This window comes from Odontesthes bonariensis, chromosome 8 (genome assembly GCF_027942865.1).
Source record: "Odontesthes bonariensis isolate fOdoBon6 chromosome 8, fOdoBon6.hap1, whole genome shotgun sequence".
Classification (NCBI taxonomy): Eukaryota; Metazoa; Chordata; class Actinopteri; order Atheriniformes; family Atherinopsidae; genus Odontesthes; species Odontesthes bonariensis.
In genome coordinates, this window is record NC_134513.1 from 26,700,983 (window position 1) to 26,713,534 (window position 12,552).

At 44.4% G+C, this 12,552-nt stretch overlaps 1 protein-coding gene across 4 annotated transcripts in view; it reads left to right on the forward strand.

The window, feature by feature from the left end:
* LOC142385517 (NLR family CARD domain-containing protein 3-like) overlaps positions 1-12,552 on the forward strand; it is a 369,716-nt gene that overhangs the window by 328,722 nt on the left and 28,442 nt on the right. The window contains exons 2-4 of one of the 4 annotated variants that reach the window (XM_075472130.1): positions 109-246; positions 3,745-3,815; positions 11,986-12,267. The exons of the other annotated variants lie outside the window; for them this stretch is intronic. Coding sequence (XP_075328245.1) covers positions 110-246; positions 3,745-3,815; positions 11,986-12,267 — 490 coding nt within the window. The 5' untranslated portion in view covers position 109. The remainder of the gene's footprint in view (positions 1-108; positions 247-3,744; positions 3,816-11,985; positions 12,268-12,552) is intronic. 4 annotated transcript variants of the gene reach the window in all.

A 12,552-nucleotide genomic window follows, 5' to 3' on the forward strand; every position in this document is an offset into this window, starting at 1 on the left:
AACGGAGCCGCGGCCCAGCTGCGGAGCGCCTGCAGCCGGCGTCCCGCCGAGAGATCACGGCACCGATCCTCCCGTGGCGTGTTTGTCTTCATTCTTTTCTTCTCTCAGAATGGCTGAAGTCCAGAAGACGAGAGTTTGTGGGGAGGAAGAGGAGGACAGAGCAGAGTCTGCAGCATCCAGCGGTCTGTCTACCAACAGGGACCCATCCAAACCTCCAGAACTCAGTGATGGACCATCAGACACAAAGTAAGAGAGCTGCTCATAAAGGGGGTCAGCTTATTATCTGGATATATCACCATGGCAACGTATACAGGCAACCCAAACAGGGTATGAAGCAGGTTGAACATATTCAGGGTATATTTTGGTTATTTAGATTAACTACCAATCAGATCAGTGTGAGCAGCGTCAGGATGCAGGTCATCAACTCGGTTATTCTGAGACATGCTTCATGGTTCAGACTCCTGATCAGGTGGCAACAGTCAACAAAACACACAGGTGGAGGTCAGAGGCTGTAACACTCACTGCTGCAGACTGCTGTTTTACTCTTGTCTGAGTTTGGTGACCCAGGCTAAAAGTGTGTTAAAATGTTTTTAAAAACGGATTCTTCTGAGCTACATACACAGCAACAATCTCCTGCAGGTACAGAGGGAGCAGGTCGTTTAGGCCATTGCCGTTTAGGCCCCCAGTCGTTTAGGCCCCCCTGCAGTCGTTTAGGCCAACAGAGGAGTCGTTTAAGCCCCCCTGCAGTCGTTTAGGCCAGGCTACCTGAGCAGCTGAAATCTTTATTACTGTACATTCGTTTTTATAAGATATAAGTCAGCTCTACTGGTCTGTCTGGGTAGCCTCCATATCTATGGTAAATTATTTAATAACCAACTTCCTACATATCTATGGTAAATTATTATTTAATAACCGACTTCCTACATATCTATGGTAAATTATTTAATAACCAACTTTAGTGTGGAAACGTTTTTTTTATTTAATAAATGGTGATTTTTAAATTCATAAAATTGTGCTTTGCCACATTCATTGGACAATAATGCTGTAATTATTTAGAAGCCCGTTACATTCGTTGGACAATAATTATTAATACCTAATAATTTTATTAATACCTAATAATTTGTTATTCAAAAGCCAGTTTGATTCGTGGTTTGTGAGAATATTTTTGGAATCCTGATCACATAATAGATAGATAGATGGATACTTTATGGATCCCGAAGGAAATTCAAGCATCCAGTAGCAGACATAATAAAACAGTAAAAATGTTTATACAATAATAAACACTTTAAAAACAATCTAAGAATTTAAAAAACTGTTTAAGAATATAAAATATAAAAATATAAAGTGACCAGTGAAGTGACATGAAAGTGAAATATAAAGTGATCCGTGAAATTCCGAAGTGCCATCACTGAGAGCTGTTGTACAGCCTGATGGCCAGAGGAACAAAAGAGTTTTTGAGTCTGTTGGTGGAGCAGGACTGAGACAGCAGTCTGCCACTGAACACAGGGGAGGGGGGTTGAAATGTCCGTGGGTGTGGCGGGTGGGGGTGTTCTGCCGTCTGAGGTGATGATGGTCGTGATGGGGGTGTGAAGTGGGCAGTCACTGGCTGTGGGAGCTGGAGAATTAAACCTGTTAAAAAACAGGTTTAGCTGGTTTGCTCTCCCAGCATCCCCCTCTTCTGTGCTGCTGCCCTTCTTCTTGCAGCCTGTGATGGTTTTCATGCCATCCCAGACCTCCCTCATGTTGTTCCGCTGCAGCTTCTGTTCCACCTTCCTCCTGTATTCCTCCTTTGCCTCTCTCAGCCGGACCTTGAGTTCCCCCTGTACGCGCACCAGGTTATGGTCAGACTTTGGCATACAGGAGGTCTAAAGTCCTGTTCTTCCTAAGATGGGACGTGGCCTTTGTTTTTTTTTTATGCCCCTACCTGCTCTGCATCCAACAGGCTAATTCGATAAAGTGAATATAAAAGGAATATGAAAGGAAAACAGCAGCATATCAATCAAAATCAACACTTTATTTATCCCAAGTAAGGAAAGAAAAGGCACAAAGTGTAGGGAGCCCTAGGCTGTACAGGCACACACACACACAAACACACACACACACACGGCTACTCCACCTCTACGTTGCTTTACATTTAGGCCCAACTATAGCCTTGAAAGACGGTCAATTTTGTATTGCATTTGGTAGGCCTATTGCATGATATATGCCTACACCAAGAAAATAATCCCTACAGTAGACCCTAAGTAGACTATTCATTATAGCGATCAGGAGATTCAGTAGGCAACAGCCAACGGTGAAGATACAGTTGTGACGAGAATGTAAGGGGGAAAATGCATTAATGACATGCCAGATAAGCAACTTATAGCTTAAAAAAATAAAAACTCGGGCCCTTACGATCACTGACCGAGTTGGTAACCTCGGAGTGTTGATAGACTCAGATCTGACTTTCAGCAGCCACATCAAAGCTGTCACCAAGGCAGCTTTTTACCATCTCAGAAACATCAACAGAATTAAAGGTTTCCTCTCCCAAAAAGACCAGCAGAAACTCATCCATGCATTCATCTCCAGTAGACTCCATCACTGTAATGCTCTTTTAACTGGACTTCCCAAAAAGAGCATTAAACATCTGCAGCTCATCCAGAACGCTGCTGCTAGAGTTTTAACCCGGACTGAGAGATCTGAACACATCACAGCAGCTTTAAAATCTTTACTCTGGCTTCCAGTCAGTCACAGGATAGATTTTAAAAGCCTGCTGATGGTTTACAATCTGTGATCTGTTCAGAGAATATAAAGCCAGCAGAGCTCTTAGATCCAAGGACTCAGGTCAGCTGGTCCAGTCCAGAGTCCAGACTAAACATGGAGAAGCAGCATTTAGCTGTTATGCTGCAAACAAGTGGAACAAACTGCCAGTGGAGATTAAACTTTCACCAAATGGAGACATTTTTAAATCCAGGTTAAAGACATTTCTGTTCTCATGTGTCTATGCATGAAATATCTTTTAACTTATCTAGACTGTTGCCTGTTTTTAAATTCATTTAAATGATTTTATTTGTTTCTCTTTATATTCTTTTATGTATTTTTAATGCTTCTTCCATTCCCTGCTGCAATGCTTTTATTTTATGTAAAGCACTTTGAACTGTTTGTACATGAAATGTGCTATACAAATAAATTTGATTTGATTTTTAATGCTTAATGTTTATATCCTATGAATAACTGCAAAATAAACATGGCCAATATTTACCATAGATATGTAGGCTACCCAGACAGACCAGTAGAGCTGACTTATATCTTATAAAAACGAATGTACAATAATAAAGATTTCAGCTGCTCAGGTAGCCTGGCCTAAACGACTGCAGGGGGGCCTAAACGGCAATGGCCTAAACGACCCGTATCCTTCTGAAGCATCCTCTGAAACTAAACCTGCCTCACATCATATTTAGCACACAGCTTGTGCTAAATATGAGCCCAAAGTATGTGAACCAGCACCAGCAGTCACATCCAGACTTCAACCTGAATATGAACCACCAGTTGAGCCAAGACTAGAGTCTGGACTGCATTCAGCTCTTGAAAGACAGCCTCTGAAGTAAACTGAAGCTGAAAGTTACTCAGATTAGCTTCATGGTGAAATATTTTAAACCTTCTTCACACACACTCTTGTTACGTACTTAGTAATTTACTTTTGCATCAGTTTTATTAGTTTTTGTTGCATTATAGAGAACTTTCCGGCTTCTTTTTCTCTTTTAGAGCAAAGATGGAGACACCTGTGGAGCACCCGGAGGACCCTCCAACCCAGGCAGCTCCACCCCCTTCAGCAGGTAGGAGTCCAACAGTTTCTGCATGGAGACACCAGTAAGACACATGATGCTCAAACTGACCAATCACAGCTCCGGTTGTTTCTATGCGGTTCCTTCAGCCTTCAGTTAGCAGTGACTGTTAGACTCTTTAACTACATTATGAACCTTTAATACAACTGCAGCAGTGGGCAGGAGGCAGGGTAAAACACCCCACGTTCACCTGTCAGTCACAACTCTGATATGAAAGGGAAAATACCATGGTGATAAGTGCCTAACAGTCTTATGTGATTTAAATTCCTTTAATCTGAAGATCTCTGCAGCCTGCCATCGGTTTGATGCCATCATTAAAGGGGATAGAGAATCAAAATCGTCTTTTTCACGTTTTTGGTGTTAGTTCTGAGTCTCCCCGCTGTGGGGATTACACACGAAGTGCCAGCAAGTGTCAGAACCTCTGTTTCAAGTACTCCCCTTTTTTGAATATCCCCCAGAAAAAGTGCCAATCCGTTTTTGTGAAAAAGTGATGTCACTTTTTCAGCAATCGCCCCCCCCCCACACCCAAATCCACAGACACGCCCCTTCGGCGAGAAACAGGAACAGGTGAGCCTTCCAAGGCTGTGAAAGCGCCGCGGAATACGATCGTTACATATTCTTCCCCCGGAAAGCAATGTTCGCGATCAATGGCTTTTATTTATTTTTAACAGCATCCCCAGTACATACAACCGCCGACTTTTCCTTTGCTCTGCCCATTTCACGGAGTACAGTTTCACAAACCTTGTACGATTCCGAGCAGGCTTCAGTCGGAATTTTGCTCAGGAGATGGTCAGTTCAGACAGAAGCCCCTTTCACACTGCGACCCGCTACCTTAGCGGGTCCAAATTGCACCTTCGACCCGCGTCGAGCAATGTGAACGCTTGGCGTGTCAGGGTGACCCGTGTCGCCTGAAGCCGAGTTCAGGGGGAGTTGCCTAGTGGCAGAGCGTCACACGAAACACATAAAATGCTGGGCGTGTACAATGACGTAGGCACAAGCCATGCGTCAGAGGTAGGGTTAAATACACCTGTCTGCATCAAATTTTTCAAACAAACGATGGCGGGACACCTTGAGAACTCGTTTTTGCAATGCAGTTCATGGAGATGTTACTTTACGGTGCGTGGGAAACCGCGCTCTCCCATCTTTCTCGCCAGCCCTTCCAGCACAGGTCCATCTTTCACCGTCCCCGAAATGTGGCGGTAAATAACGTCCTCTGCTCGGAGGCTGAGGAGCTCGCGGACCTCCTTGTCTCCCCAGTTGGCCATATTAAAAAATGTCTCAAACTTGATGTGGGCTAAAACAGAGTAAAACTTGTCCTCACCTGTCGCTGTTGTTCTGAATCAGCTCTCCATTCTGTCTTTTAAACTCCTCACGTCACGCCCACGTCCGACCCGCGTCGATTGCGTTCACATCAAACTCGGCTCGGCAAAAAGACTAGGGTCCGACGCGGGTCGAAAGGCGAGTCGAGTTGACGCGGCAGCCCGGGTCGGCAGTGTGAACACAACAGCGGACACGCTAAATTCGCGAATTAAACGCGGGTTATTCGGCAGTGTGAAAGGGGCTACAGACTGCAGCGAGGTGTGCGCTCCGCTGAGAAGGTGATCGGCTGCACGTCTCCAGGACTATGGGGCGAGCAGGTCGGATCACAGCTGACCCTTCTCTATTTGCTCCACTCCCCTCGGGCAGGAGGCTTCGGTCCATTCGGACCAGAACCTCCCGTCACAAAAACAGTTTTTTCCCCCTTGCAGTTGGACTCATGAACACTTCATAATCACCTCATAACCTGCCCCAGTCACTTTACCATCATTAAAATTGCACTAATGAAGCTGCACTGTTGTTGCTCTGTATATTGGATACTGTGTATTGTTGTACACACCTTGTACATTTTATATTCATATTTTCATATATTTTTATTCTTTATTTTTTATTATTATATCCTATGTTACATGTTTGCACCTTACGCCGCAGCAAATTCCTAGTTAGTGAACACTGTTCACTAACAATGGCAATAAAACGAATTCTGATTCTGATGAGCTTTCTTTTCAGTCAGTGTATTACCACAGATTCTATAATACTACAGATTCGCAACTCACGGTGCATTTCCGGTTTTCAACGAGGCGATTTTGGTTGCAGTTCCACCCTCTTTCCACGTGGGGCGCTCAATTTTGGAGACCAGAATGAATGGAGTCCTATGGAGCTATACGCCCTAGCGTGCCCTTATCTCAAGATATAAGTTTTTATCTAGTAATTCGAATGTTGGGTTCGAAAGAGGATGTTTAGAAAATACCCATGGCTGAGTTTTAGATTTTTAGAGCCACTCATTTATGCTTAAAAAAAGGATTTTAAGTGTATATGACGTCATACATAGCTTACGACCGGAGATGCCGCTTTACGGCAACAATCCTGCTTCAAATTCAAATTCAATTAAAAAATACTTTATTTATCCCAGAGGGAAATTAAATATTGATGTAACTCAATTAAATCAAGGAGTTATTATAGATGCTGATGGCTGTGGGCAGGAAAGATTTCCTGTAGCGGTCCGTTTTGCATCCAAACTGAAGAAGCCTTTGACTGAAGAGACTCTGTTTTCCGATAACAGTCTCATGGAGAGGATGTTCAGGGTTGTCCATAATTCTCTTGATTTTATGCAAAATCCTTCTTTGCATTATTGTCTCCAGAGGTTCCACAGTCGTCCCCAGAACAGAACCAGCCTTCTTTATCAGGTTGTTGAGTCTTTTTAGGTCCCTGGTTCTGATGCTGCTTCCCCAACAGATGACGCAAGAGGAAATGACGCTCTCAACAACAGACTTGAAGAAGATCTGCAACATCTTGTTGCAAACCTTGAAGGACCTTAGCTTCCTCAAGAAGTACAGTCTGCTCTGTCCTTTCTTGTAGATGGCTTCACTGTTGTGTCTTCAGTCCAGTCTGTTGTCCACATGAACACCAAGGTATTTATATTCCTCAACCACCTCCACTTCTTCTCCCATGATGGAAACAGGGTTTGATCGGACCCTGTTTCTCCTGAAATCTACAATCATCTCCTTTGTTTTGTTAACATTCAAGATGAGATGATTGTGCCCACACCATGCCACAAAGCGGTCCACCAGCTCTCTGTACTCAGCTTCTTGTCCATCTCTGATACACCCGACAACTGCAGAGTCATCTGAATATTTCTGTAGATGACAGGAGTCTGACTTGTACTGGACGTCTGAAGTGTACAGAGTGAAAAGGAATGGTGAGAGTACAGTCCCCTGTGGTGCTCCTGTGCTGCTGATCACCTGGTTAGTCACACAATTCTTCAGTCTGACAAACTGTGGTCTGTTTGTCAGGTAGTCATTATAGCCTGATTGTTGAGGCCTCCACCTGAGTCTTCTGGAGTTTCAGACGAAGCAGATCAGGCTGGATTGTGTTAAATGCACTGGAGAAATCAAAGAACATGATCCTCACAGTGCTGCCTGCTTTGTCCAGATGACAGTGGGTTTGTTGAAGCAGGTGTATGATAGCGTCTTCAACTCCAACTCCATGGCGATAAGCAAACTGCAGGGGGTCCTGATATGTGCTGGTTTGCTTACACAGGTGGGTCAACAGGAGTCTCTCCAGGACCTTCATGATGTGGGATGTCAGGGCAACAGGTCTGTAGTCATTGATGTCTGAAGGGTGAGTTTTCTTTGGTACCGGAACCAGACAGGATGTCTTCCACAACAGTGGTACCTTCTCTTGGGTCAAGCTAAGGTTGAAAAGGTGTTGCAGAATCCCACAGAGCTGCTCTGCACAGGCCTTCAAGACTCGGGGGCTGACACCATCTGGACCTGCAGCCTTGTTCCGGTTCAGTCTCTCCAACTGCCTCTTCACCTGACTTCTAGAAACAGAAAAGTGGGAGGGGGAGGCAAAGGGGACAGCAGCATCTCCTGATTGGGTTGAAGACAAACTAATGGATGCAGAAGAATCTGTAGCCCCTTTCACACTGCCGAATAACCCGCGTTTAATTCGCGAATTTAGCGTGTCCGCTGTTGCGTTCACACTGCCGACCCGGGCTGCCGCGTCAACTCGACTCGCCTTTCGACCCGCGTCGGATCCTAGTCTTTTTGCCGAGCCGAGTTTGATGTGAACGCAATCGACGCGGGTCGGACGTAGGCGTGGCGTGACGTGAGGAGTTTAAAAGACAGAATGTACAGCTGATTCAGAACAACAGCGACAGGTGAGGACAAGTTTTACTCTGTTTTAGCCTACATCAAGTTGGAGACATTTTTTAATATGGCCAACTGGGGAGACAAGGAGGTCCGCGAGCTCCTCAGCCTCCGAGCAGAGGACGTTATTTTCCGCCACATTTCGGGGACGGTGAAAGATGGACCTCTGCTGGAAGGGCTGGCGAGAAAGATGGGAGAGCACGGTTTCCCACGCACCGTAAAGTAACATCTCCATTAACTGCATATACAATTGCATAAACGATATCTCAAGGTGTCCCGCCATCGTTTGTTTGAAAAATTTGATGCAGACAGGTGTATTTAACCCTACCTCCGACGCATGGCTTGTGCCTACGTCATTGTACACGCCCAGCATTTTATGTGTTTCGTGTGACGCTCTGCCACTAGGCAACGCCCCCTGATTTCGGCTTCAGGCGACACGGGTCACCCTGACATGCCAAGCGTTCACATTGCTCGACACGGGTCGAAGGTGCAATTTGGACCCACTAAGGTAGCGGGTCGCAGTGTGAAAGGGGCTCATGACTGAGGTGGAGGTGGAGATGTTACAGGAAAGCTGTGGGTCAGAGGAGGGTGGGATGTCTCTTTGGCTGGGAACAGGAGGGGAGGATGGTGAGCTTGTTCCTGAACTGAACCTGTTGAAGAATGTGTTCAGCTCATTTGCTCTGTCCAGACTTCCATCCATCCGATCCTCCCTCTGTTTGAGGCCTGTGATCTTCTTCATTCCTGACCACACATCTCTGATATTGTTCCTCTGCAGTTTACTCTCAAGCTTCTTTCTATACACCTCCTTGCTCTCTCTGATCTTGACTTTGAGCTGCTTCTGTATACTCCTCAGTAACTCCCTGTCTCGCTCCCTAAAGGCTCTTTTTTTCTTGTTCAATAGTTCCTTTAGCTCACTGGTGATCCAGGGTTTGTTATTAGGGAAGCATCTCACTGTTCTGGTGGGGATGGTGTTGTCCACACAGAAGTTTATATAGTCAGTCACACACTCAGTCATGGCATTAATGTCCTCTCCATGTGGCTTACAAAGAGAAATCCAATCGGTTGCATCAAAACAACCCTGTAAGGCTTCTTCAGCTTCCTGTGACCATGTTCTAACAGTCCTTTTTGTGACAGGTAGTCTCTGGACAAGGGGTTTATATGCTGAACAGAGAAAAACAAGGTTGTGATCTGATTTACCCAGGGGAGGTCTTGATTTGGAAATGTATGAATCCTTGACATTTGTGTAAAACAAATCCAATGTCTTGTTTTCTCTGGTAGAGCAGCTGACAAACTGTTGAAAAGTTGGCAGTGTAGCAGAGAGTGAGGCATGATTAAAATCACCAGATATTGCCACAAAAGAATTGGGGTGTTGTGTCTGTATCTTAGCAACAACGGAACTGATGACATCACATGCAGTGTCGGCAACAGCTGAGGGTGGAATGTAAACAGCCACCAAAACAACACTGGTGAACTCTCTTGGCAAATAATATGGACGAAAACTTACTGCCAATAGTTCAATGTTGTTGGTCTCAAAGGCAGCAGCGTTTTCAAGGAAGAGTGACCGTAACTGCGGAAAAGGTTTGGAAGAGCAGAGGTAACATAAGCGGAAAAAGTCCATCTTAATTCTGTTGTCGCTTGGTATGGAGCCAGCCGTCAAGCGGTGCCTCTGGTCGTAATTCATTCTTTCGCCGCTCGACCAGCTGTCATTAGCACAATGCTAGCGCGTTCTGGACAACAAGAAGCCAACCTGTAAGAAATCAAAAGGATATATGTACTCGTTCAGTAGATTTTTGACTTGAAACCCTAGCCTAGAAATCTAGACGCCCCTAGTGGCCGCAAATGGAATTTGCTCCGGGGCTAGTCTAGTCACTTGTGGTCGTTTTGCGAGGTTCCAAATCAAAACTTAAGCGAGCCAATCAAATCGTGAGGAGCGGGGTCGGATGCCGGGCTACCTAGTGACGACAGAGGTGCGACGTTTCAGTGTGTAGTTCCAGAGAGAGGTTAAAAAAAAAAAAAAAAAAAAAAAAAAAAAAAGTTCCAGAGAGAGGTAAACAATGGCTGCGCCTGGCGAACAGGCTTTCCCCAGTCGATTGCGAGCATGATGTACCGAAGACGGCGGGCCGATCTTCGTCTCAGAGCTGACAAAACTCTCCGGTAAGGCATTTGAACGGTCAAATTCCGTTAACGGGACGAGAGCAGTCAAAACGGCAAAACCGGAAGTACGTTGCTCACTGCGGCTAGCTTTAGTAGCGCTGAATTCGTGGGAACAAAATTGTAAATAGCCGGTATTTTGTCAGATTTTCAACACCTTGGGGGTCTAAACGACTACTTTCTCGCCTGAAAATGTTTCAAATGTTGCTGAAGTTATATATTTACAGAGTTTAGAGCTTAAGAGAAATCAGCTTTTCAGGCCATAGACTACAAACCATTCCGTCGCGTTGACTACGTAAAACTTCTTCATCGCTCTGATTGGTTGTTGCGCCATCCTATTGCGTGGTGTTGAACTTGACAGACAGCCGTTTATCCCGCCCACACTGCTATCCAGCGTCACTTGACCCCTGTACAGCTTTTTGCTGTACGGGTCTGGCTTGCTAGGCTATTGAAACCCATGTTGAGCTCTCAGAAACTAGATTCAAATCTGAGCGCTCTTGAGGAGACTTAGGTGAAACTGACCATTTGTAGCATCCAGCTCTATTGGGCCCAATTCATTCTGGTCTCCACCGACGCGCCCAGTGGAATTCTGGTGGAACTGCAGCCAAAAAGCCGGTACAATGGGGCTTAATAGTAAGTGGCAAGGCTGTTAGTTATAATGGCTGTGGTATTACTCTATAGCTCTGTTTTCAGTGAGAGCAAGGGCAGCCAATCAAGCAACGGCAACCGAATAGCACCAACACCTACCTGCATTTCATAATGAGGTTGCCAGATAAGCTCTGAAACGACGCCAATAAGGGCAAACGACGCATTCTAAACCCAGCATAGTAACAGCTGTTTCAGAGAGCCTTTTAGGGAGGTTCTGAGCCATTACAGACCCAACCAATTTTTTTTGGGCTACATATCACATCACAGAACAAGGATTAATGCCCCATTCAACCTTTCTCTATCACCTTTAAACAGAATGTAGAATGAGTTTTTAGGTAATGTCTTCTCCAGAATAACCAGAAACAAGTATAGAAGCCTGTTCTATCCCGCTGATATCTGATCGAACACATCAGCCTTCATATCAGAGAGTATACGTCAGATTAAAATTAACTTTGATTTGGTCATTGAATCTCTACATTATTTTTGGTCACTGTCAGAGCGAACTCCGCTGCTTATTAAGTTCAGAGCTTTATGTGCAGCTGTCAGGATATTAATGGCAGATAGATATTAACTTTCCACAAATTATACAAGTTTTCATTTTGGTTTTGGAAACAAAAGTCTAAAAATGTTTTAGTTCTAATTGTGTTTATTTTGAAAATGCTTCAGATTTTCATCACTACTTTATAGCATTAGCTTTAATTTATCTTCAAACAGATCCACCCATCAAAAACCATCTGGTTAAATATAGAACAAACCATTTCTGATCAAGTTATCTTTGATCTGAAACAGGGACAACAGCAATGACTCTGACAAGCACTCTTCTTGTGATTTACCCCAATTTTTGGAATACCTTGACTTTCAACCTTTTATGTCATTAAAATATTGTTTAACACCCTGGTCCCATTTTCTCATTTGGTTTGGGTGTGTGATATTAGGAAGAAACCCTTTTTGGGAAATCTTCCACACAAAGCGAGCTCCTCTTCCCTGAGCCTCACAGACATATGATCAACAAAACACAATGAAAGCTATGTTCATGACATCATTCATCACTGACTGTCAGCTTTCAAAATGTACATGGACCCCTGAAGTAGTCATGATTCACACGCATTAGTTTTACATTTCAACAACATTTACTGAAAAGTGAGATTCATGTTCATGTCTATGACACCTTGCAGAGAGCGAACTCAACCGAATACGAACGGAGTTTGTGAAGAGGGTGCCAGAAGAAATCCTCAAGCAGCTGCTTGATGCGCTCTTTGGAGATGGAGTCTTCAATGATTTGGAGAAAGAAGCAATAATCGAGATAAACCATAGAGCAGATAAGGCACGAAGACTCATCGATGATGTAAGAAATAAAGGAGAGGAAGCCGGCAGGAAGATGATGGAACATCTTCAAAAATTAGACCCTACACTTTCCTCTCAGCTGGGTTTGTTGTCTGGCCCATCAGCACAAAAAGGTAAGGCCACATATTTCTGTTATAAGGGCTTATATTTTTATATTCAGTTATATTGACCAAATTAGTCTTTTGGACTAATAATTTAAACATCTCTTAAAGAGCTGACATCCCTTAGGGCCCTTTAAGACCAAGTGTGACATGTGCTTAGCCTTAGATCAGCACACTGGTTGCAAATTACAGAGCAAAATAGACACATTATTTTGTTGTTGGCAGGCAGGCAGGAAGCTATTGGGTGTTATGTATTGTAGGCTATATGTACTCAATAAGGAGGGTTAATCTGTCCTG